Source organism: Microtus oregoni, unplaced genomic scaffold, assembly GCF_018167655.1.
Source record: "Microtus oregoni isolate MIOR12 unplaced genomic scaffold, Mior012 000062F_ref0000492, whole genome shotgun sequence".
NCBI lineage: Eukaryota > Metazoa > Chordata > Mammalia > Rodentia > Cricetidae > Microtus > Microtus oregoni.
Genome location: NW_024543872.1, coordinates 4,126,941 through 4,154,454, shown reverse-complemented (window position 1 = coordinate 4,154,454; position 27,514 = coordinate 4,126,941). Strand labels below are relative to the sequence as shown.

Genomic DNA, 27,514 nt, shown 5'->3' with positions numbered 1-27,514 from the left:
GGCACATGTGAATGGGGAACACAATCAAACCACAAGACAAAAAGGTTTCTAGAATTCATGTACTGGCAACGTAAAAACTTTGACTTATCTCTCAAACATTTACCAGGCCCCAGACCTTTCCTGGCTGCCTTTTGCCTTTCTAAATTCAAGTACTATATTTGTAAAAAAAAAAAAAGGATTGTAATATTGCATAGTGTGAATGTCATAGTTGTATTCCAGTCTGGATAATTATATTGTATAAGTTACTTCTTACGTACATTCAAGTAACTATCTTTCCTTTTTTAAGGTAACATAATAAGGCTGTAAACAGCTGTGGGGAGCCCCCTAGAGAGGAACTTACCTGTGGTAGGTGAGACCTCCCCTCCCCATGTAATCTGCTTATCAACATACTTAGTTCTTAAAGCAACACCAGCTTTTAGAAAGAACACCTTAGTGAGTGACACCCTGTCCTCACTCCCCCTAGAGAGGGAGATCCTGTGCTCACTCCCCCTAGAGAGGGAGACCCTGTGCTCACTCCCCCCGAGAGGGAGACCCTGTGCTCACTCCCCCTGGAGAGGGAGAGCCTGTGCTCACTCCCCCTGGAGAGGGAGACCCTGTGCTCACTCCCCCTGGAGAGGGAGACCCTGTGCTCACTCCCCCTGGAGAGGGAGAGCCTGTGCTCACTCCCCCTGGAGAGGAAGATTTTTGTGCTTACTCCCCCTGGAGAGGGAGAGCCTGTGCTCACTCCCCCTGGAGAGGAAGATTTTGTGCTTACTCCCCCTGGAGAGGAAGAGCCTGTGCTCACTCCCCCTGGAGAGGAAGATTTTGTGCTCACTCCCCCTGGAGAGGGCGAGCCTGTGCTCACTCTACCCAGAGAAGGGAGATTCTGAGATCTGTCTCATGGCCTCAGTTGGTATAGAGCACTGCTCTCATTAGAATGGAAATAATAGCAAATGGCTCAGTGATGGACTTATCGGAGAAGATGATTAACATGAATAAGATTCTCAATATCTAGCATTTTATAACTGACCCATGACATACAAACTTGAGCCTTATGTGTTAGATATCACAGAACAGCTTTGTGAGTGACACCCTGCCCTCACTCCACTTGGAGAGGGAGATCCTGTGACACCAATCATTTCTATTCTCTGTACATGAGTACCTGAAATGGGACCCTGCAAGGACTAGCAAGCAGCGTCATTTGCAGAAGGGGTCGGAAGATCAGAGGAGCAATCTGGACATCTGGGTATATCCAACTTTTAACACCCCAGTCCCATACATCTTTTGGTGAGATTATTATTATTATTATTATTACTGATCTGTGGTCTATACAAATGCTCCCATTGGCCTCTTCCCTTTAGAGAAGCTGGATTTTCTGGAAAAGCCTTTGGGCCAAAGACCTAATATGGATTCCTGAAAGTCCCCTCTGCAGTAGGATTTTAGTGCAGATGCTAAGAATAAGCACAGCCCTGCCATAGTCTATGTAAACTATCCATAACTCTGACTGACTGGCAATTCTACCACACCATAGCATTTTGTCTTCCTGGCCAGCATTTACATCTTCATTGGGATGTTTGTGTCAAATACGCAAAAGCTGATGGATGAAACATGTTTCTTTTTTTAAGATAAAAGTTAAAGCAAGCTTTTCTTAAAATGCTTTTAAACATAAATTCATTGTAGCTATTTTATAGAAGTAAAACTCTCCTATACTGTATTTCTAGGTCAGAAGTCTAGAACCCCAACACATCAAGCCCTGTCACTCACTCTAGAAAAAGTAATGGAGAAAGACAGGAATTAATACTCGGTGCGATACACAGGGAAGGCATGGGAGATTAAGTCTCTCACCCTTTCTTGGGTGAAACTGATGCAAGCTTTGGCTTAAAATCAGAGAAGAATCAGGAATATGGGAAGAGGTAGGAATGGCCAAACCAAGGTTGACTTGGTCACTGCCTCAGTTCTCCCCACAACCTCCTGGGAACATTGCCATTGTTCCCTACTGCTTAGAAGAATTTCCATTCAGTGTAGGCATCTTGGAAATGGAGCTGCTATGGCAGTTACTCCAGGGGCATTGATCTATCAGGCCTGTGGCTCCCAACAGAGCACAACCATGTTCCTACAATGCGGCAGCCCTTTCATCATCAATCTGCCTGGAAAAGTTTATTCTTCCTGGAAAATGAAAAGCAGTACTTTTAGGCGCCACTCCAGGGAGCAGGAGCAATACCACACACAAGCTGTTAGTTGGCCAACTATAGATTATAGTGTCCCTGTAAATCTTGAAAATATCTTGTTTGGTATTTTCAGCCTTGGAAAGATTGGGTTTCTGGTAGAAGATGGATATCTCTTAAGTTATTTTACACGCCTCTGGGAAGACTTTGTGATTGTACCCAAAGCTTAAGGGAGAGGAGACATATAGGGAAGGCAGAGGTACCAAGTGCTGCCCATGCCGCTTACCTGTCAGTCATCGGCAGGTCTGGGTAAAGAGTCAGCACTTGCACCAAATACGACCTCTGAGACCCTTTCGGAATCTCACCTGAAATCAAGGACGATATTTCAGATTTAACTACAGCAGATGTTAAGAAGAAGAGATTTGACTCATAGATTTTTGGAATGATAAAGATCTGCAGGAAGCTCTAAGACTTGTTTTCAAAACTAGGTCTAAATCTATGATTTTTTTCAGCGTTACAAGGAAACCAACTTGAATCTAAAAAATCAAAGAACAGACAGAAGTTCAAGTGGGTTGCAAACTTGGCAAAAGCATGTTCTGCCAAGAAATAAAAAGCAATTCAGTCTCAAAATCTGCTGCCGCATTTGCTTCTTCTGGTTCTCCTTGTGTGAGTGTGAAGTCCAGAAGAGGCCAGAGCATTCTCCAGCTCAAGGCACCCTCTGAAGCTAAAGATACTTACATTGCTCCTCTGAAGTTAGTTGCTTTGCATCCATGGCTACCATGCTCTTTAGGTTCTGATCACACTGCACGTTAGCAGTTCCCAACCCATAGGCTGTGATTCCTTTGAGGGGTTAAATGACCCTTTCACAGGGGTCACACATCACATATCCTGCATATCACATGTTTGCCTTATAATTCATAACAGTATCAAAATTATAATTATAAGGAAGCAATTAAAATAATTTTATAGTTGGGGTCATCACAACTGTAATAAAGAGTTGTAGCTTTGGGAAGGCTGAGAACCACTGCATTGTCCTAGCTGGGTTGCTTACTGGATTGCTGCTCACAGCTTGCTTAGTCTGCCTTCTTATAATTCCCAGGTCCACCTGCCCAAGGGATGTCACTACCCACAGTGTTTACCAGTGGAATTGTGGTAAATGAGTCAATATAGAAATCAAAATTATGGCTAATGGTATCATGTAAGATAATAGGAAATTTAAATTTTCATAGTATCAAGTTAGTTGGAATGTCAGTTCACTACTCATTTAGTCCTGGGAAATTCTATTCCTCTGTTTTGAGATATGTGATAAACCAGGTCTAAATTAAAATTTATCATTACATCACATTCCTCCAGACTTACTTCTCAAAATTGGACCTGGCTTCTTTGTTTTTATCTCAGAATGGCTAATGAAAACTTGTCTATATAGACAAAGAAGGTACTGTTTGAAGAATAAATTCATTTACTGTTCTATTTTCATAATATTTAGCTAGACTAAAATTCCAACTATTTTTTTATTTCAAAGTCCTGAGTGGCCAACTGTTCCTGGATTGTTCCATTCCATTGAGGCCTCTTGACCTCCCTCTGGGCAGAGGCATACCTTGTGGGGGAAGGGAGGGCACTGGCAGAGGTCACTGGGTCACTCCTTGGCATGAATTATTTTGAAGAGTCCTTTTCAAACAGTTTTCAAGAAGTGTTGACACGACACTTCGTTTTTTTAAGGAAAAGGTGTTTGAGAAAGCAGCCTACACTAAGTAATAGAAGGAACCATTTGTAGCCTCAGTGAAGAAAGCTTTTCTTTCTCAGTCAGTTCTCAACAAACTCTTGCCTCAGATGATGGAAAATATGCAGAGCTGGGCTAGTTGTGTTTTAAAGTAGACATTTTATGATTTGAGGAATCTATGGACTTCCAGGTTGGCATATGACGCAATAGTTCCTATAAGCGAAAGTTCAGGAGGCAGAGCACCCACAGTCTCTGACAAAGAAATGTCCCAGGTCTGCCGAAAGAGAATGGCCTGTGTGCAAGGATGTGCCGGCAAGCCAGCATGCAAAGGCTTCCAGCTCTATGATCACCACGCATGTGAAAGTGACTGTCCTCGAAAGAGAAAATACCAAGAGTAAGAGCTACTGTGTCCAGAACTGTAGAACACACCCTAGAAAGCTGAATAGCTGAAAGAAAATGATCGATAGGACCCATCTAGCTGTGGGACAATGCTTTCAATTGTTTGATGTTCAATAACAATAATGGTATCTGAAATACATTTGAGCCTTATAGTACCAATAATCAAAATTAATAGCATCCTCTATGTCTCTGAATTACCAGAAGAAAAATGCAACCCAATGAATCTACTACAGTTGGCTAAAAAGCCAACATTGAAAAGGGATAATATAGCCCAATATGGAGTGCCAGACAGTGTGGAGAGTGTTTCACGTCTCCTTAATCTTCCGTTAAGTCTTCAGGAAAGCTGTTTATGATACGGCTAAAAAGCTGCATCATAAAAAAAAAAAAAAAAGCAAGATGGTTCAGTGAAGACAGGCACTTGTAATCACATCTGCTGAACTGAGTTGATCCCCAGAACCCACGTGGTGGAAAGCAAGGACTGATATCCTCTTCTGCTCTCATATACTATGGCCCGTCCACCCCCACACTCAATAAATGATTGTAAAATAAATCAGTTCTACTTCAACATGAAGGTGTGGTCAATATTCAAACATACCAGTAGAATGACATAAGGAAGATTTGTGTTCTGCATCTTGTAGGTGAGTGACAACTCAGAAAGGCTCAGCTGACTGAGACCACCAACTAAATTCCAACTCATCCGAAAATCGTCCTGAACTAAGAGGGAGGCTTATTTTCACACAAAAGTGGAGACATTCAGGATGGGATGGCCATAGACATTGTGCTGATTTTTCAGAACAAAAGGAGTTGGATTCTCATCCAATGCAACCTGCTTTTGCTCCGTCTTCCACAGTCGCAAAAGTCCATTCCATCAAAAGTGATAGGACCAGATGCATGTCAAAATAGCCACGACAGAAGGAGTAAATTCACCTGATGAAGAAAATGATTTAGAGCTCATTAAAATTAGATGTACACTTCAGATAAGAAAGCAAAAAAAAAGTGAAGAACTAATTGAATGGGTAAAAATATATCAAAAATATGACAACCAATTCAAGTAAGAAGACAGTTAAACCATGTACTTTTAAATATGTTCAGAGATTTTTTAAATAAGAATAAACTAGCCTAGGCAGTTTGGATGCTCACCTTACTAGACCTGGATGGAGGTGGGGGTTCCTTGGACTTCCCACAGGGCAGGGAACCCTGATTGCTCTTTGAGCTGATGAGGGAGGGGGACTTGATTGGGGGAGGGGAAGGGAAATGGGAGGCGGTGGCAGGGAAGAGACAGAAATCTTTAATAAATAAATAAATTTTAAAAAAGGAATAAACTTAAGATGAGAGGCAGATGTACTATTTTCATTTGTAAAGAGAATTGGATTTAAAAAGTAAATATTTGCTGGGCAGTGGTAACACATACCTTTAATCCCACCACTCAGGAGACAGAGACAGATGGATCTTGGTGAGTTCAAGGGCAGCCTGGTGTACAGAGAGGGCTACACAGGGCTAACTCAAAACAAATTAAATAAATAAATAAATATGTACTAGATGAACTTTAAACAGTAAACTTTATTTCTTTTATTTCTAAATACTTTTTCAAACAATATAGTTTGACCATATTCTTTACCCTCCTACCTTTCCCACATCTTCCCTCCCCTCCCTACCCACCCAACTTCCTGTTCTTTCTCTCTCTTAAAACAAAACAAAACAAAGCAAGCAAACAAAAAGCCCAAATCAGGCAGAGAGCACGGAGTTCATTTTGTATTGTCCAAATATAGAGCATGAGCTCTTCCCCGGGTGTAGCTGGTATGCTCACTGTCACACCGCTGAAGACAACTGACTCCCCTCTCCCAGTACCTGTCACTTGCAAGATGTTTCTTAGTTAGGGCTGGGACTTTGTGCCTACTTCCCTCTCTCTGTGCTGGAATTTTGTCTGGCTCAAATTCCTGCAAGTCTTGTGCATGCTGTTAGAGTCTTCCTAAGTTTTGGGTTTAGAAAATGCTATGTCTTTGGAGTCGTCCAACCCTTCTGGTTCTTATTACCGCTCTGTCTCATCTTTTTTATATATCCCTGAGCCTTGAGTGGTAGAGTTTGATGCAAATGTACCATTTAAAACTGAGCATTTTACGGTCTCACTCTCTGCTCGTTGACCAGCTGTGGGTGTTAATTGCTGTCTAGTGCTAGAAGAAACTTCTCTGATAAGGGACAAACAATGGACTTATCTATGGGCATAGCAGTGAGTCATAGGAGTTATATTATTTCTATGTTCATTTAACAGAACAATGGTTGGTTTTCTCTTGGCTCCCATGACTTATCTAGTCTCAAGTTCTTGACCTCCTTAACAATATCAGATGTAGGTTCTATCTCATGGAGTGCACCTGAAACTAATCTAAAAGTGGTTGATTATTCTGCTAACATCTGTGCTACTATTGCACTAGTGGCTACATCTTGAAGACAGGCCACTATTGTAACTTACAGGGTTAGTAGTTGGGCTAAATAGTAAACTTTTAAAATGTCACTAATTCATAACTCCACATAATTAAAAGTAAACTATTACAAGCAATACTTTAAGAATAATAGTTTAAGAAACTAAAAGTTGTCTTTCCTGGCTTCTGAAGCACATAAAAGAGAAAATTCTATTCTGAGAAAATCTAAGTCCTTACACATGCAGACACACATTTTAGGAATTGTTCATAAGAAAAAATTGCAATATACAACCTGAAAAGAAGGAGGCTTTATTGTAAAGTAAGTGGGCGTTATTACTCTATAACACATACATGTGCACAGGGGCTCAGTGAAAACACACTGAGCTGCAGTACATAGAAATACTAGAATTATCTTCCCAGGTGATCAGATTATGTAAGACTTTTTCATCTTCTAAGGATTCTTCACCATTGTGAAATCTTCATTGTTATAATAGTGAATTATTAATACTCGATGATATCAAGTCAAATAACTTCATTTTAGAGAAATATTCTCCAGTGACTAAGAAATGTAACTATTCTCACTAAAGAATGAAGGAGGAACTGCTGAATCGGGAGCAGTGAGAGAGAAAAGGAGGAAGAAAATCCTCAGCCTCAGGAGCTTGAAAGGCTTCAGCTGAGTACGCGCGCATGGATGCTCTCCTATGCGCTGTAGAAATTCTCTACATGGGAAGCTGCTACCCCGAGCTTCTGGCATGGGTGGTGGCACTAACTCATCTCAGAAAGGTTTTTCCAAACCCTTTAACAGACCATCTTTTCTTCAGTTCCAGGAACAGGGCCAGGGCAGACACGAGCTCACAAGAGCAGGCTCTGTGCTGACACTATTGCAGTATCTCGGGCAATAGGAGAGCCCGGGGGACCCAGTGCACGTTTCTTAGGAATGAAGAGTTCCCCAGGAACATCTATGGCTCAGCCTCTATGCCCTGTTCTTTTGACCATATTAGCAAAGACCCACAGCAGGAATGTTTGGGAAAGCCAGAGATGACACAGATAGATGTCAGGATGAAAATCAAGCAATCGATGACAGAATGAACCTCGATCTCACAGGAGCCAAAACAAATCTCACAAGGATGCAAACTGAGTCATTCACTTAGGTTTCAAACCAAGGATAGATCTCAGAATAACCCAACACTGCGGACACATTTCTGACCGGTCTGTGCATGTGACATTGAACTATACAGAGAAGAGAACCACTCTTCTTAGTTTCAAGTTGGCTAGACAACATCTCAGTTCCGGAAGCTAGATTTGGGGGCTTGGTATTTGATAACTTGTGATAAGTGTTTATTCAAAAATACAAGTTACCTGGAAACCCTGTCCTGTGAGGTGGACCAGGGCTGAGGAGAAACGCCTCCAAAGCCTACATGCCATCTTCGGAGAAGCCGCTCACATGGTCCGTGTGGTCAGACTACTGCAGAAGCATTTTCTAATGCTGTATGGTTTCTATCACACAGGAGTAATCCCCTATCAGCAGACTGTGGATGGTAGCTGGAAGGAAGGCTCTGGGACAGTCTCAACCTTCCTGATGCTAAGACCCTTTGATACAGTTCCTCATGTGGAGACCCATGTTGTAGAAGTGGTGGGCTGTGTTCCCGCCCGGCTCCCACACAGCTAGCTTTACCCAAAACAATTACACGGAAACTGTATTCTTTTAAACACTGTTTGGCCCATTATCAGACCCGCCTTCATAAAATACTCTCATTGCTAGTTTATAACTGCAAGTTTGCTACTGTTATGACTTATAATAGAAATACCTGTATTTTCTGATGGCCTTAGAAAACCCCCATGAAAGGGTTGTTAAGACCCACAGGTTGAGAACGGCTGCTCTAGACACTATTGCAACATTTAATGGTAGGTAACTCTGTTTTTATTTCTTACATGGGGACCTGAAGCCAGCCCCACGAACGTGTTCTGAAGCATTTGAAATAAAATATGTGAGCTTCCTTTGTGATAGCCACTGAAGTCCAAACCCTCCTCAGTGCTTCCTATTGGGCAAAGCAGCCATGGCTCATCTCTGGCTTCCTACCCCCTCCTGAGGCCATCTGTTCTTGTCTCATCTGTAAGTCTACACCAGTTCTAAGACTTGCGGCTCAACCTGAGCTGAGTGTTGAACTGTCACAGAATTTTCTACTCTGGGACAATGAATGAGCTAGACACTTAGCAATTTAATAAGTAATGTAGAATCCTCTGATGTGAATGATTAGCCCCAAAGTCGAAGGTTAAAAAATGTTTCTTATTCTGTATGATTTCTGCATACTTCCTGCCTCTGCATAGTCCTTTCTTTTAACCTCCTTCCAATTTACAATTCATCTACAAATCTTTTTGTTTCCTGAGATGCTCTGAACTCAGACTATTTTCAATGCAACTCAGGCGCTTTTACTATTGACACCATCCAGAAAGGCGGTTCCTTCAGTTAGAGGGCCTTGGTAGAGACCTGGCGCCTCCATGATTAGTGTAATGCTGCCATCTGGTGGTCATTTCTGCAAAGTGCCTAAAGTGTTTGTCTCCCTGGCAGAGCAGTGTTAACACAGTACAGCAGTCCCAACTGAAAATGTAAAATCTAAATCCCAAAAGACAATTGTGCACTGCAGACGTTGACTTTTAATGAACATGAACACTAGCCGCAACAGTCATGAATAGTGTAAGCAGTTTTACCCATAAAGACTGAATGATGGTTAACTGTGCTTTTTGGAAGGAACTTCCCTGTAGTTAGACAAGGTATTTATATATTCACGGTTTCACACACAGATTATGGGGCATTAACCTTCTTATAACATAGCACCTCCTACATAGGATAATTGAACCCCAGAGCTGGTAGATCTGGCTATAAATCTTCCAGATGAGTCAACTGGGTGTTCTAATGGGATGTCAGCAAAATATATTGAGAGTTTAGCCTCTTTGAGACATGGGATAGACGGAGTTGAGAAACCAGCAAATGCTGAGGCCAAGAAGAAACCAGCAGAGAGTTTTGGAGGTGAAAGGTCTCATTTATCTAATTGGTTTAGAACAGAGAACAGCGAGAACGGAAGCTTTGGTGATAAGCCCTTGTTAGAAGAAGAAAAAGAAGAAAAAAACTTTATGGACCAAGGCAGAAAAACAGGGCCTCCACTGATCAGGAGCTTTGGCTCCTTGGAATTAAGTGCCCACAGAAGGTCCCCTGGCAGTAGGCACCTATTCCAGTTCTCCTAGACATGATGCCACAGGCTTCAGGGACTGGATGGGATGGCCAGCTGTGCTAGTACCGCTCCCGTTAGTCTTCAAAAGCCACGTTCCTGTTCCGGAAGTCAAGCTCTCCCACATGTGAGTTAACTTGAGGGCGTGGCAGTGATAAATGAGGTTCATTTGTATTTGTCTGCTTTCTTAATAATCCATCATAGCCATTCTCAGCTAGGCGATTACTCATCCTTTATCTTTGTTTAACTCCCACAGCCCTAAGGGAATGTTTAAAATGGGGAGATCCGGCACCTAGCTGTTGATAGTCACCGAAACCCCTTTGTAAGACTCAAACATCTTCATCACCTAAAGAAACTAACCCATCTGAAAACTGGCCCACACTTTTCAGGATGCACACATATGACTTCTAAAGCAAGCACAAAATGAAAATTCTCTCTTCCTGAGAGAATCATGCCCAACTGAGTTGTTGAATCTCACCACGGAAGTGAAATTTCAGTATGACCCTTTGCTGAGTTTAACTAAATTCCGAAGATTTCACTTAAGTGAGACTTAACAGTTGTGTGGTTTACATGGGCATAGTTAATGGAAGGTAACTTGTTAATACCACAAATACTCACCCGCTAGAACAAATAACTCCTGCGACATAGAGAGATTTAGTGCTTTTGTCTGTTTACAGTGAGTCCCCCTCCCGCACCCAGAAGAGCTTTGTTTACCTGCAAACCTTGCACTGAAACGATTAGAAATATGCTGTATATCCTGAATGCATAGACTTTTCCCTTTGCTATCCCTTACACTACACAGTACATCAACTTTGATATTCTATTTTAATTATATTAGGTTTTGTAGTAATCTAAGACAAGGCAAGGGAGGATGTGTGTATGTCACATGCGAGCATTGTTGCATGTAGAGATTTGAGTATCTAGAGTTTGGTGATTCTGAGGGGTGGAGTCCCTTTTCCAAGAAACCAATCAGCTGCAGATCTCAAGGACCAAAGTATTTCCATTTGTAGCAGGTTGTTAGAAACAAACCGGACATGGACAGATTTTGGTTTAGCGGCAAATATTTTGCTTCCTCTGAGCCTGGCAAGAATAATAGCAGCCATTAGCCATCAAACATCACATCTCTCTAGCTCCTGCTCCAGAAAAAGAATCTTGTAGGCGTTCTCTGGGAAAGAAGATAACAACGGTGTGCTGGAAGTCTTTCACAGACATGGCTCAAACCCTTCACCCAAGCAAATGGCTCCATGTCCTGTCTTGCTTACCCTCTCCCAAGGCTTAAGATCACTTACCGAGCATGTATTGTTCTTAATGCTATCATCAGAGATGAGGAAGGAGAATGTGGAAGTTAGTCCTATTTACTGAATGTCCACTGTCAGGAGCTCCCAGACTGAGCAGAAACCACAGGCTGACAGGTGCCCTAAAGCATATAGGGCAGCTTAAAATAAGAAGTTCATGTACAAAGTGCTCAAGAACGGTTGTCACTCACCTCCTAGTAGACAGGCTTTAGGTAAAGTGGTCAGGACAATGTGCAAAAGAATATTAGAAAACCTACACCAAACTTTTGGAATGATGCACTAAAATAATTATCTACTTCTTGCATAAATTACAAAATAGCTGATTTTCTTCCTAACTTCAAAAGGACTTGACAAAGTTTCTTGAAATAACATTTTTATTTATTCTTTGAAAATTCCACACATTTATACAATGTATTTTGATCCTACTCATTTGCCACTACCTCCCTTCAATGCTCCCCAGCCCCTACCTTCATCTCCTTCTTTGCAGGTAGCTACTGCTGTGCTTGACGTGTGCAGCAATGACGGATGTCAGGTCCAAAAACTATCATTTCACAGATCTCCTCCCCATCTTACCAGCTCTTCCATTCTTTTTGTTCCTTCTATTGTGATGTTCCTTGAGCCTTTGATACTGTGGGAGTAGGGTACAGGGAGAGGTTAATTCAGATTATTCATCCACAGCTGAATACTGGTATTGTATTGTGCCTTTACTTGGCACTTTGACCAGTTATGTGTCTCTGCATCCTCTGTTACCCAAGAAAAGACGAACCTGCAGGAAGAAACATAAATATTAGGAAAAGATTTGACAACATCAACATTTAGCCAAATGATGCTCGCAAGTCTCCCTTCTAGGACCCTTAGTCATAGATTTTTGATCTGGTGTACAGTATCAGGCATGAAATTTTTCCTGTGGGGTGGGGCTCAGATCCAATCAGAAAGTAGCCATCCAACTATCACGCCACTACTGCTCCAATGGGCACATCTACCCAGGCAGGTCAATATTAAAGCATGTGGGATCCACATCTGGATAAGATCGTTGATGTTTCTTCTCTCCCAGCAAGCTGCATTGCACCTTCTCGCTCTATGTCAGCTACCCATCAGAGAGAGTTTCCTGGTCAGTACAGGTTGATTCCTGTATGTCCTACATTCAAAGCGAGTGGTATCTTTAGGGATAGGGACTTACCACCTAGTTGTGGTGAGCAACCAAAAACAGTAGTAGTATCCTGCATAGATTGAGCTAACTCTGCGACCTCTAGCTAATAACTCATCTAAAAAGCTATCCCATGTCCAGCACTGAGATTTTCATTTAAGAACCAATGTCTTCTGGGAGCAGCATTTTCCACCCATGGAGGCACTTGTGTTCAAACTCCTTTTCTTTAGGTTATATTTTTAAATTAGCTTGAAAACTAGTGGATGCTCATTAGGCTTCTTCATATTACCCTTGGTTAACTCATCCCCCTCCCTTCTCTCCCCAGTCTCCCTATCTCCACTAAAACCCTTAACCCTGAAAATCATCCCATTTTTCTTGCATGTTGGCCGTGTCCAGGTGACGAGTTTTAATACTAGTTGAGTTTGATTATAAGAAGATCATTCAAGTCTTAAATATATTACACAAATTAAGTATTATAAACTGAATTTCCCATAATAAATGGTAAATATTAATTATTTTCAACCATGGGCAGTAAGCAAATGTTCTATTACTGGGGTTAATGTTTCATAAAAATTGAATGTTATACTTAAAAGCATTTACTTGACAAATTCCTTCCAAATAATTTGCTTCATGTTATAATATTCCTTATTTTCATAGATTCATAAGGTTTTTTTTTTAATCCCGCACTATATTATTATCAATTTTGTTTACATAGTCAGTCCCCCACACACACAGCTGGGGATCAAACGCAGGCCTTTAACAATGTTAGGCAACTACTCAGCCACTGGGTTTGCCCCGTTTTTCAATTATCTTTTGAAGGGAGTTCAACTGTTTTTGAATATTTGATGCTTCCTTTCAGGCGCTTTACTGACTGACCTCAAAAGGAGTTATTCATCTTTACTTTCCTTGGATTGTGTGGAAAGCCTATTCTCCTGCTTTCATCTTTTTTCACTGTGTATGTGATGTGGGGCCGATTTGAAGACTTCCTCTCTTCATTGCTAGTGCTGGGTCATTTGTTTCTGAGGTACCTTGCTCCAGTTTTCTTCATAGTCTGTGTGCTAGGGATTTCTTTCTGTTAGACATGTTTAAGCGGTCTCCATGCTCTTTGGAGTTTTCCAGTTGTTAACATACCCAGTTCACTGATGTAGTTTGACTCCTTAAAATCTCATTTTCCATATTCAATTTGGAATCCCCTCCCTAATTATGTCTTTTTTTCATTAATTTTTATTGCAGTCTTTAAGTTGCTTTTATTCTTATCAATTATAAACTATCCCAAAAATTTAATTTTGATCTTCAATTTGATTCAGGTTTTTAAACACACACACACAATGCATATGCATACGTACACCTAAAATATCTGCACTCAACACATTTCACCATACTCCTAGATTTTTGGCCATATGGCATATAGTCATAAGTGTCTGATCATTGTAACACCATCATCAATTCTTGATTGGTTTCCATTTGTCGGGTTTCCCCCTCCCTGTTTGGGTCATATTCACCTGCTTCTTTTATAGTTAATTATATTTCTTCATTGACAATTTCCCTTATGTATATAATGCATTTTGATTGCTCCTCCTGCCAGCTCTTTTCTCCCCCTCCATCATCTTACCTACACATAGTTCCTACATATTCCTACCTTTTTGTTGTTGCATTGTGCGAGTCATTATGTTTCAAAAGGGCCATCTGTGTGAGCTTAAGTTTGAAACTGTGCATTGAAGGAGTAAGCAAACATTTCACATGGCTGGTGTCTTGTAGGAGATGCTAAGCAGTGTAGATTTAATTTGGTCTGTGGTAAGTATTGCTGCTTTCCAAAAAGCTATTCTTAAGCTTCTCCTGGGACAGAGTTGAGTTACCAGGAAACACTCTGATGCATTTGAGACTTATTTTTTAAGACAATATGAGGAACCACAGCAATGTTTATTCTCACATGGGAGTCAGGACCTTTGTCAGACACATTTCTACTTGTCACTGTGCTGTGTGAATTAATAAAGTTTTCTAATACGGCAGGTGGGAATCATGCCCTATTCTGGGCCCTGGGTGGCTGTTGAGCCCTATTTCCTTCAGTTCCTTCAGATAGGTCCTCCCCTATGCTGGAGCATAGCTCCAGGGGGACCCTAGAACTCTTCCTTCACAGGACTTTTCTTTTCTCTCACCATGCCTAGCAAACTCTAGATGGCTCAGTCTTGCTGGAGACTTAATTCTGTTTCCCTCATTAAAGGTGTCTTCCAAGCCTCTCTAAGAGTTACTGTTCCTGTCCTGAGGCCTGTAAAGTAGAGGCAGAGTTCTGGGTAACCATGGAGCTCACACCACTGAGACTGCTTAGTTTTTGCTCAGCATGAATGAAGCCCTGGATGTGGCCCACAGCAGTGTGTAAAACTGAATGTGCTAAGTATAAACTTGTAGTCCAAGTTCAGAGCAAATACTCTGTTAAGTGAGTTTCACTCCAGCCCAAATTATAAGATTCCCATTTTTCTCCAGTAGTACTTACTTACATTAGAAGGTCTCATATTCTCTGAGAAAAAAGACAAAGTATGAGTCTAGAAGTAGGATTTTCAGGCATCGTATTCACATGCTCTGTTGTGTTATTGGGCTGTGTTGTGCTATGTTGTATTGTGGTGTGCTGTGTTGTGTTGGGCTGTGTTGTGTTGGGCTATGTTGTGTTGTAGTGTGCTGGGCTGTGTTAGGCTGTGTTGTGTTGTGTTGGGCTGTGTTGGGCTGTGTTGTGTCAGGGTTGAAAGAACAGGTGCCTGGTAGCTAGTCAGTATACTAAAGATTAAACTATGGCATTTTATTTTGAGGCAGTGTCCCACATTGAAGGCTGGCCTCAAATTCACTGTGTAGCCAAGCCAGGAATGATCTTGAGGATACGATGCCTGAAAATCCTATCCTGTCCACACACCAATGTTCTTTCTCTGCCCTGTCCAGTATTTTATGGTAACAAAAGCCACAGTCTACATGGGGTGGTGGGTGTTTAGTCTGAGAATTAGAGTCTAGGAAAAGTTAGAAGAGGGGTCATACCTAAAATTTAGTCAAAGGGAAAAGAATATATACATATATATATATATATATATGTACACATATTACATAGGAGTGCATTGTAGTTTTATTAAAGTGACATTAGCGACATACTATCTTTCATAAAGATTCAGCTCACAGTCAATGAATTACACTTTAAGAAGTAAGTTCTTCCACTGGCCCAGTCTTGTACTGGAAAGCTGTAGATGCAGTTTTACATGAGATTTCTGACACTTGAGAGAAAACGTTCTTGGAAGTCCCCTATTGGGTCCTTCATGATCAGACCACAGAGGATCTCTGAAGTGCCAGGCTTAGAGAGGGCTCACTCTTGGTCTAGTGGGCAGTATGTTTTCACCTGTCTAAGCTCCCGGTTTCTTTCTTCCCAAAGGCTCCCGAGTGGACAGAACAAACAGCTGTCAGTCGGACAGCAGCGGATTTTTGGAGGAGCTGCCAGAGCCCCACCCCTTCCAGGTAGGAGCGGCTAGTGTTGGATACTGAGTACTTACTGTATATGTTTCATTCCTATCAACAACCCCCAGTCATACCTGCATTCCTGTAGAACTTGGAAGGATGCGTCTAAAGTGTTCATCACAAACAGAAAGTTTTTAAGTCCACAGCATACACACACACACACACACACATCTATAGTAGGAGGCTGCTTGTTTATCATGGCTTCTCAGCCCAGAAATAATCACACAGAAACCATATTATTTGCAATACTGGTTGGCCAATAGCTTAAGCATATTTCTGGCTAGCTCATATCTTAACCCATCTCATTAAGCTGTGTATTGTCATAAGGCTGTGGCTTACCAGGTAAAGTTCCAGCATCTGTCTCCAGCAGTACTATATGGTTTCTCATTGACTCTGCCCTCTTTCTCCCAGCATTCAGTCTAGCTTTCCCCACCTAGTTCTGTTCTGCCCTGTCATAGGCTCAAAGCAGTTCTTTATTAATCAATTGTAATCCCAGCATACAGAGGGGAATCACACATCACACACATACACACACACACACACACACACACATGTATGCATGTATGTATGTTTGTATACTCACTCAGTGGGCAGAGAATGATAAAATCACAGTAGGCCAAGTGCCCGGATTCTCACCTTTCTTCTCCTTTCTATTTTGTTTTGATTTTTCTAAATTATAAGCTGAGCATCATAGGGAAGGGGTGGCAAGTGAAGTAGTAATATAACATGATTTCAAGTTGATACCATGACTTCTGTGCTCATGACTTTTGTGTTGCTGGTAATGGTGCATATAATGTTGCTGTAACTTCGTGGTTCTTTCCCATGTCGGTTTCTCTTGCAGGTATCTTCCTTGCTGGGAAACCAGAGTCCCACTGAGTGTAAAGGTAGCAAACCAAGGGATCAGAGTCATAGGCCACCATCATGGCAGGACTGTCAGCAAGAGTCCAGTGACTCTAAATTCAAGAGCATGGTGAGCTCATCTTTTTCAAGTCATGATGGGAGTATCTTGGAAAGAAAGGTCTCAGCATCTGTGGAGGAGGAAGAGTTTCAACTTGAGGCCATGGAAGGGCAACCAGAGATAGTCAACCCAGATATGACCCTTACCAAGACCCGGATAGTGGAAGACTACCCAGGGAGTCTCGTTGGAACTGTAGTCACTTCAACATGTGACAACACAATGGGGATCATGGTGAATCCTGTCACAGGAAAGGAAGATAGGTCTCTGAGGCATAAGGATACTGGAAAATTGCTGATACAAGGATGTCACTTTGAATCACCAACGTCATCTGGGATGGATCAGACTCCAGACAATTTCTATCATGTGAACTCTGAGATCCCAGGAACAGGGGACAGCAGCAAGGTCTGCCCTGACACTAAGCAAAGCTGGGTGGTACAAGAGAGGCTAACCCAGCCCTCTCAGCAACACAGAGGAGCCATGTCCTGGAGCGGTGACCTTGTTCAAAACTCTGAGAAGTCAATTCCCCACCTTGATAAGCCACCTGGAGGTGATCCCACTGACTCAAAGGCTGCCAGCTCTTGGTCTGTGACAACCCAGATGTCCTACAATCCAGTGTTAACTGCTCAGAGTGTTTCAGACTTGAGGACCTGCTGCAAAGGAACAGCTTTGGAATGCAGTCCCTGTGCCCCTGTTAATACCATAGACCCGAGATTGCAGGCGAAAGCAAAGCAGGTCAATGATGTTGCCATTCAGACTTGTGCATATGAATGCAAGCCGAGTTTCTCATACAATAAGGCCTTAAATCGTAGACCCTGGCCCCTCACCAAATCCATCTCTTTGGACACAGGTTTTCCTAGCACCTCCCCCACAGACCTCTGCCACATCATACCTGCCCACTGTTGTGTCTACTGTCATCACTGTCCCAACTGCCAGGGGAGGAGGCAAAGTCCTGGCCCAGAACCCTCTCTTTGCAGGTATTTCCTGCACTCACATGCAGACGATCCTGAAGCCCGGTTCATGAAGACATTGAAGATACTTCAGGACACTACAGTGAGGGACTTATGTTCTGTAAGTGTTTCCTTTCCAAAGGTGGGAAGGCAGATCCACCAACCAGGCCACTAACACTACAGAGATGGTGTTCATCTTCCTAATGGCAGATAAAACTCAGGCATACCTCTTGTTTTCAAACATGAGCCATGTTTTTTTTTAATAATTTATGAGATAAACTCATATGTTTAAGGCTATCACACTAATGAACCTGTTTCATCTCCAAGTCAGTCTAGCTGAGAAATTCTGTGTTTTAAAGTCAGTGGGCTATATAATCTTGCCTGCAACATCTGGTGTCTCTAGACCTGTCATATGAAACTATGGGATGAGTACTGTTGGTGTAACTCAGTGGTAGAATACTTGCTTAAACTCCTGGGTTTAATTCCTGGTACCATGAAATACATGCATGCATACATACATACATACATACATACATACACACATAGATAGATAGATAGATAGATAGATAGATAGATAGATAGATAGATAGATACACATATATACATATGTAAGGAATGGGTTCATTCCATTGTCATAAAATTGTTTAGGGATGAAATAAAGGTTTGTAAAGCATTCAACATAATGAGAGATTCAGCACAATATTTAACACCAAGAAGGCTCAATTGATGGGGCTTGAATCTAATCATCAATTTGTATTACTGTTTTATTTTGGCTGTATTATGCGAACCTCTCATGTCACATAGAGGGACTAATGGTCAACCTTTGGTAGCTGGTTTAAATGTGAGTATTGGGTTATTAGAAGCTGAGTGATGTCAATGTACTTTAACCCTTGATTAACCAACTTATCTTTATGAGTATTTTTTATGCTCTTTCTTTTTTTAGTATTTTTAAGGTGGGGATAATCTAGAAGTTCCAGGCTAACTTTCAAATAAAATATTGAGACTATCACATCTGAAATTCTACATACAAGAGGAAAGGACATTGATGATACAGGATTGAGGCTGTTCAGAGATATTACAGGGGAGCTGTGAACTACTGGTACTATGGTCCAGTGTCCAATAGTTCCTATCTTTTAATTCCACAAAAATAGACTAAAGATCTATTCTAAATGTTTAATTTATATTGTGTCATTTAATCTTCACTATCTCATATGCCATAAATATTTATTGGATTTCTTATGTGTCACAAGCACTCTCTCTTTTGTAAACAATAACAGAGAAGCTAGAACTGGGAGTGTTTCAGCACCTTCCAACCACTAAGTAGTAAATCTCAACTCAAATTTTTAGACAAAGATGTCCTCAACCTTAAAGTATCTAAATATGTATATGAGTGATTATGTGAAAGATAAAGTAAATTATCATATGGACTTTTAACATACAGAACTCTACATAAGCCTAACATAAACTGAGAAATGAATTTTCAGATTGCAAGACACCAGACATTTAGAATACTTAAGAATGAGCCAAGATTAAAGGTTGTGCTAATCATAGAAAGCTTCATCTAGGCATTGTAATCAGCTCTGGGTATCTTATTCAGAGGAAGAAAAGGGCAAAGGCTGATGCATAGCTGGGATCATGGTGTCAAAATAGCCAGCTTCAAATCCTGGAGAATGAGGCTGTGGATATAGCTCAGTGGTAAAATTGCCTGGTCCTTCAATCTTCAGAACCAAAACAAATAATAAAAATCTAGGAGAATAGGAAAATCACCACTGTCCTCATTTGTCTAGGGGTGATAAGTACTTTAAGGAATTATTCTTCTACTGTGACTAATTTCCTACCCTGGCTCTACAGTAGATGACATTGCCAATCTTTGGAGACATCTTGACTTGTCACAGCTGAAAGAGAAGCAAATGATACTGGCAACAAATGAGCAAAGATGAGAGACACTGTTGAGCGTGCTACTCTACATGCCCAGGAAAAACCCACATCATGTAATTATTTAGTCTAAAATGTAAGTGTTGCCGAGATTGAAAACCATAGCTCTGGAGCAATAAGCGCTCACTTGACTATTCAGTTTATGTGAAACCGTGTTGGGCATGAAAGTTAGCCAAAGAAGGTGACATTTGAAATCCTATACAAATTACTAGACCATAGAAATAAACATTCCTACTTCCATAATGAAATTCCAGTCTAGGTATGGTGACACATTTCTATAATGCCATAACTCAGTAGATTAAGGCAGGAGGATTATAAGTTGAAGGCTATTCTGATATACATAGCAAGTAGTTGGGACTGCATAATGAGAACTCATCTCAAAGGAAAATTTTACAAAGAAGCATAAATTAAATAATATTCAGCCTTATATTTTATTTAAAATAACAAGAAAAATACAACCAAAATTATGGCCAAAAATTCAGAAGTGTCCTTCAAGACATATCTAATATAATTTGATAATTATAATGTTGTGGTAGGATACTAAATCTGTTTTCTGATTACATCACTCCCATCAATTAAAAACGATGTCTATAATTTCTTGGCAATGTTAAGAAGATAAATAATAAGCATCTACAAGTAGACTTAGAAACTAGAAGATCAAATTTTGTTTGATAATTTCTGTCAACCTGATGAGACCTGGAGAAAGTACTCAAGTGTAGGAACCCATAGCTGGCTCAAGGTTAAGGCTGCTGATTATGATAGGGAAAGAGACTGAGGTGGGGCCGGGGCCAGGAGACTCCCAAAATATGGACCAGAGTCTCCTTCCCCAAATTCTGTCAGAAGGGGACCTTAGACATACATACTTCTAGTTGTGTAAAATGATTTGGCATGCAGAAACAGGTTTTCTACTTCATTTGGCACTCCCGCACAGAAAGGTTTTGTGACTCATTGTCATAATCATCATCCTCAGACTTGTAGGTAGGTGTCAGTCTAGCAACAGTTGATCAAGTGTAAATTTTGCTACCCATACTTTTCTAGCCCTTGCCTCATAATACTGTATATCCTTCCTCCTCCTAGAGTCTGAAGCTTGCTGCCTAGCCCATCTAGCTGAATAGGTGAGATCCAGGTTTATTTAGAGAGTCTATCCCCCAAATAAGGCAAAGGATGATTGAGGAAGATACTTGATGTCAACCTCTGACACACACACACACACACACACACACACACACACCTGCACATACATGAACATGGACACACACATTACCCAACCAAAAAAATAGAATTTGTAATTATACAGAAAAGACACAAAGACACAAAAGTAATTGCTTTGGCTGAAATGGATGTTCTCCAGAATTTTACTAGATGGCCATGCATTTCTCTTCCTTTAAATCTAAGAGACCAGAAACACTCATTCAATGGGAACAGTGAGCTTATGTGCTCAGATACACTTCCATATGTGTGTGTGTGTGTTACACACACAGGTGCGCGTGCTTGCACAGACATGTAGGTAACCATAGGGTTGCTTTCTCCCATGAGCAGCGTGCTGCTAGAGAAATGTGAAGAACGGTGAAGGAAAGCAGCGCATGTGGTGACCTGTGCTGGGAATGAGCCTGAAAATCGGCCTGCCTGGGTCTGGGAAACCTGGAAAAGGTTCTGCAGGAAATGTGGTTTGAATGTGGGATAGCTAGGGTTAAGAGCAGGACTGTTCTAGTAGAACAGAAATAACTAGAAACTAGGCCAGGGGTGAAATGAAGATTCTAGGTGGAAATGGATGCTATCGGTCAAATGGCAACAGGCATTCAACGTAGATGTTGAAAGTAAGAGACTTTTTGGTAAAATCTGGTTTGAAAAAGTATCTCCTCTCCCACTGTCTTTCACCCAGTGACACGTGACACTATGGAGAAAGCCACAGCTGGCTTTGTCGTCTTCTAGCTTACCTAGAAGAATGGCTTGTTGATGTGAGGAGATTCATTTGTGTACCTGAGTTGTTATTTTATCAGTAATTGTCAGTGGAAAACTGATTTGTTCATATAATTAATCTTGTATGTATTAATGCTTGGGAGCAATTTAATAAAGATTTCTCAATGCAAAGCAAAACATATTTCCAGACTAAGATGCATTAGAAATAAGATTTCTGAGTATTAAAAAAAATCTTCTGTAATATTTATAGGCTTAAGTTAAAAAGAAAAAGAAATTGTGCAAAGTTGAAAAAGTGTGAGTCCATTAGAAAGTGAAAAGCTGTGTTGTTGTTTTGGCTTGGTTTTATCTGCACTCTTAGTGTTGAAGTTTGCATTAATGAGATGGGACAGTAGAGCAGGCCTTGCATTTTGTTTGGGTTTTACCCAGACTTTAAAAAGAAAAGAGAGAGAGGGAGAGAGGGAGAAAGGGAGAGAGGGAGAGAGGAAGAGAGAGGGAGAGAGGGAGAGGAGAGAGAGAGAGAGAGAGAGAGAGAGAGAGAGAGAGAGAGAGAAATCAACTCCTCTGCCCCTCTTATTCCCCTTGCCTGGGGTTTCCTTTCTTCTGATATTTAGTTAGTTGAGCTATTTATTGCCAGTTCTGGGGCTAAACTGTGTGTTTCCGAATTACCAGGAGATGGCAGCACTTCAGAATTTTCCAGGGCACTACAGTCTTAACATCACAAACCTGCTTTCAGCTCTCCCCAAATCCAAGCCCTACAATCCATTTTTTCCAATCACAAAGAGTTACCCCCAGACACTGAGCTGAACCTGAAGCCCAGTGTTAATGACATCAGTCTGCTTGAGCACTGTGCTGCCATGGTTTGGCCTTGCTGTCCCTTGAACTCTGAAAACAGTTATCTGAATTGGCTTGAAGCACTGAACCAGCTCCCTCCTGAGCGACAGGTGCTCCCTCATGCTGTCCTGTCACCCTTCATTCTGTGAACTGAGTTGGTTAGATATTGGGAATGAAAAGATCAATCATGTGACTTGAATTTAAAATTTAAATAACATTTGACTACAGACACAGCCATTACAGAGTTTGTGTCTAAACACTTACTTACAAAAGATGCTTGCATGGACTTCAAGACCATTTCAATTTTTATGAGCCATAATTTGGCAATATCTAAGCATTCTTGCCAACATCAGTATGTGTCAAAGACTTCCCTCAGCTGGCTTGGGTTCTCTCATGATAAAGCTAAATACATCAGTCAGTATAAAATATCTCAGAACAAAATGATATAACGTTTTCATATTGAAGTATCAGTCTTAGAACAGTATCCCCATTTTCAAGTGTCTGGGTGAAATAATAATCACCAATCTTGGACCACCTGATTTTAAGGATAAAGATAAAAACCCATCTTGACTTTCCAGAAACTGAGGTAGATGATGGTGGAGTCCATGACCCAGCAGTCAAAAGCCCTCTTTAATTCTTTCTCAAAAGCCCTCGACATCCTCCACAGCCCCACTTTTTGGCTATCAGCATTGAGAGGGAAGCGTAGGGAATGCAGGTTTTTACCTAGACACAGTGCTGCTTTAAAGCATTAGACTTGTGTTAAGAGGAAAGGGGAAAAAGAGGGTGAGCCGTAGCCAGAAGCTTCTCTTACTGATCTGGAAGGGGTCTGATGGAGACAGCTGGGGATCCACCAGTGTTAATAACACTTAAAGTCAGATGGCAGCATCCCTGGGGCTCTGGGTCATAGGTGTATACAAGGAATAACTTAATATAGATTGCAAAACAAGGGGAAGGGCTGACAAGAGATCAGCAAATGGGCACAGTGTCCCTCAGACAGACTGGGCTCAGTGTCTCACAGATGCACAGGGGATAGCAAGAAAAGTCATGGAAACAGATGTAATTCAGTAACTCCCGACAGTCAGGGAAAGAGATGGACTTCATTTTTATCTGTGCAGGAGCGGTGTGGGCATTTTAAGAGAAGAATGAGATAGAGGGGAAAGCAGGGACTCAGTGAATCAGTAGAAAATGGTGAAAGGCCAGTGGGTATGAATGTCGGAAGGCCAGATATGGTTGTCAGCTGACTGTATTTTACTCACTCTAGTTGAAACAGTAACCACCAAACTGCCATGATCTTGGCCTTGTAACTGTGAGGATAAAGATTTTTAAAAGTCTTGGGCTTTCCAGAAATGAAGGCACAGGATGGTGGTTTCCATGACCTGTCGGTAAATTAGTTTCATTTCAATTACTTCTCCAAAGCCCTCACAAGTCCATCCTCCCACAGAAGCTTCTAGTTCGCTTTATTTCAAAGGAATGACTCTTGGGTCCTTAAGAAGGATGCCTCTGGTTTATACAACACACCTGTTCACAACTGTGAGCCCTTTTAGTGACTGCTGTAATGAAGGGAGGCCGGAGTCTGTGCCTTTGTACCTCCCTTCCTGGAAGAGCTCGCCAACACAGTTCTCAGCACTCCGCAAGAAGTGTCTTGCTTCTTTCTGTAGCAGATGGAGTCCACTAGAGATCCACAGCTCATCAAAATGCAGAGAATAAGTGAGCCTTGGGGTACCAGAAAGGACATCCCTGCTTCTAAGGCTCCAGGAACTTTCTGGAAGAGGAGATGAAAAGATTCTAAGAATCAGAGACTAGAATGTCTGCTGTAGGGCAGTGTAGACATGACAGAGATGTTACACCCATGAATTCTCACCAGCCTAGCTGCCTGTACAAGACCACAAAGACAACTCTTTACATTCTAGCATATATGGAGGAAAATTAAAGAAGGCCTTACCCCTAGATGAAAAGCTACGGGCAACCAGTGCTTGATGAGATTGAGAGATAGCTCTTCTTCCCCCAAGTACTAGATCCCAATATTAACTAGTTATTTATAAATACATGCATATAAGGGCAAGAGAAGGCTGTGTGTGTGTGTATGTGTGTCTGTGTGTGTGTGTTTGTGTGTGTGCATGCACCTGCGTGTATGTCCTGGAAACCATGAACTTTCTTGGGTGTTGTTTTGCCTTCAGCATAGTGGGTGCACCTTAGCCTTCTGCCATTTCAGCCAGCAACTGTGAATCTGCAGTCACCAGCCTGCTTCTCTGGCAGTGGCCTGGCCACTCAGGCCACAGCCTGGTGGGAATCTTGTTCCTACAGGCACTGGCTCTGCCATTGTTGCTAAAGGTAGCTTTAACTAAATCTCTATGGTTCTATTTATAAATAAGACTTGAGATTCAAAGTCTGAGGTGAAAAACCTACGAGCTCAGAGAGGTTGAGTAGCACCTGGCTAACCTTCTCTCCTTGCTAGCATCTCTGAAAAGAAGTCCCCCTCCCCATTTGCCAAACCAAAAAAGGCACACCACTGGAAATAAAATCCCTACCTACTATTTCCAGTGCATCTTTCTATTTCTTCCCAATGCCTTCTGACACTTTATGATTACTTTCTGTCAACTAGTTGCTAACTCTGCCTCTTGAGCTAAGGTTGATTTTATTTAATTAACATGAATGCAAATTCAGGGTTCACAGTGTGATCAAATATCTTCCAAAACTTAGGCAAGAAATTTAATTGGATGATAGTGGGTGGTCATCCTAGGGCCATGGCAACTACTATCTATATTAGAGTCTGATCAACTCACTACAGGTTAGAATTATTAGTTGTAAAGAATTCCATAACTTTTGGAGGTTACAAGAATATATCAAATCAAAACATCAAGAGACAGCAAGGGTTGAAGACTGACGTAGTCTGGAGGCAAGAAGAACTCAAGTCTTGATTATAGCTCATAGAGAGCACGGGTGCCTAACATTTCTCTCAATTGGGATTGTTAGATGGGTAGAATGGATTCTGTGGAGTTTCCTCTTCAAGGACTATGGCTAAGCAAGTTAAAACTAGTAAAAAAAAAAGTATTCTAAGCAAATTGTCCTGAGAAAATACACATGAGTAGATATGTTTAGTGTTCTCGATGCTGAGTGATGGGGTACTGTGTACCAACACTGAGCAACATTGAAGGAAGCTCCATTTTTCTAAATGTAAGTCTGCTCTCTGATAATTCTTCCTCTTCTCTGTGCACTTCATTGCATATCTATATTGTGTAGGACTGGCTTGGGCTTCCTTGTGCAAAATTAATTCTCACCCAAGTACCACTCAGCAACTGGTCCCCTTTGTCTTAGTCAAATGCAACCTCTAATTTCATCCAAAGTCTGAACTGGGCTTCCCTGGCTCTTCTAAAAAATGTTAGCAGTTGGGCTTCTTTGCAAGCAATGAATTCCAAATGGGAAGGAAGGCAGAGCCCTGCCCTCCAGCCATGTGAGCAGAAAGGTCACGGCTCTCGGGTTTTCCTCTTTGTTGCCAGTGCACAGTCTATGAGATGGAAACCATGAAAATGGTGTGCCAGAGTTTCCAGGAGCACTTAGAGGAAATGGAGCAGCACTTTGCGGAACAGCAGGCACTCTTTCACGGGGACATGTCAGAAGAGGAAAGGTAATTATCCAAGGCAAGCATCTAAGTAAGTACCAGACCACACACCCGGAGCAAGGGAAGGTAATCAGGGCAGGCCAGGTGGATGAGCATGATGGGGCAGCGCTAATGAGAAATCGGCCTGCTCTTCCTTTGCTTTCACAGTCTTAGCTTTGCTTTCTCAGTGTGAGACTGAGGGAGCCGTCACTGGATGGGCACACTGTTATTGAAGACTGGGGCTATTTGGGAAGGTTAGAAGAGGGGCAATCTTCCGGGAGGACGGGGAAGGCCCTCAGGATTTCTTTAACCGATAGGAATGGGACTTGCACAGAAGCAAATGCTAGGGGGTTATTAGGGTTTTGAAATATGCAGTATTGTCAGAGGGGTTAAAAATATCACCAAAACGGATGTATCACTGATCGCCTGTGGCTGTGGGGACAGGTTTTAACAGTAAAAGGCTTGAGGGTTGTGTGTTCTTACTGGAAAGATGGCGTCTTCTAGAGCTGCATGGTGGTCATCCTTGTCCAACTTGGTAGTTTTCTTATAAATGATGTATTGTATCTTGAAATAGGTAAACATAATACCTAAATTATACCCAATAGGATTTATTTTAAAAGAGGGTGTGTTGGGGATGCAGCTCTATGGTAGGGCATGTGCCCAAAGTACAAGCCCAAAGCTTCCCTTTCTAGCTAGATGTGCTTTGTGTTCTCGAAGCTAAAAGAGTGATGGGGCAGCAGGGACCAGCACTGAGTGAGATTAAAGGAGGCTCCATTTTTCTAAGTGTAAGTCTTAGAATGGTGAACAGGGTGGAGGGTACCTGTTCTACTAACAGACTTACTTCTACAGGCAAATCAAATAAGGAAAGCCAGAGTCTTTTTTAAGCAATCTCGGGAACCAGAGAGATAGCTCAGTTGGCCAGGGCACTCGTGGTGCCCAGGCTGACTACCTGAGCTCCATCGGGAGAACTGCTTGCATGTTGCTCTCTGCTCACCGCTCTCCTCATACAGCGTCAGGCACAGGCATGCCATGCACACACGCATCTACATGCTCGCCCCCCCCACATGCACGCACACATGTACACACACACAGAGTGAGCGAGAGAGAGAAATACACAAGAAGCTGAGCAGAAATATCAAAAACAGGACGCACTTCATGAGAGGGACATGAAAGACTGCACCTGGTAGCGATTTTGACGTTTCCTTTTGTATCATCTTCATGCAGGGAAGAGGCTGAGGACCTGAGGACTTTACGAGAGGCCCTGAGGCAGCAGGTTGCAGAGCTGGCCTTTCAGCTAGGAGACCGAGCCAGGCAAATCAAAGAAGGGATCCTACTGGTAAGGGTTGCGGTGGAGAATGGATGTAGCGTGGATACTGAGTCTAAATGTCCCCAGCCTGCTACTCATGGGAGAGCTGCTTTAGATGAGAAACCAGTGGTGTGACCGTTTCAGACTGTAGCACTATCTGATACATGGTCATACCAGCAGT

At 41.8% G+C, this 27,514-nt stretch overlaps 1 protein-coding gene across 2 annotated transcripts in view; it reads left to right on the top strand.

The window, feature by feature from the left end:
• Positions 1-27,514, top strand: part of Itprid1 (ITPR interacting domain containing 1) — a 127,067-nt gene that overhangs the window by 94,675 nt on the left and 4,878 nt on the right. For both annotated transcript variants that reach the window (XM_041640049.1, XM_041640047.1), the window contains exons 10-13: positions 15,756-15,838; positions 16,680-17,864; positions 25,927-26,054; positions 27,252-27,363. In XM_041640049.1, coding sequence (XP_041495983.1) covers positions 15,756-15,838; positions 16,680-17,864; positions 25,927-26,054; positions 27,252-27,363 — 1,508 coding nt within the window. The remainder of the gene's footprint in view (positions 1-15,755; positions 15,839-16,679; positions 17,865-25,926; positions 26,055-27,251; positions 27,364-27,514) is intronic.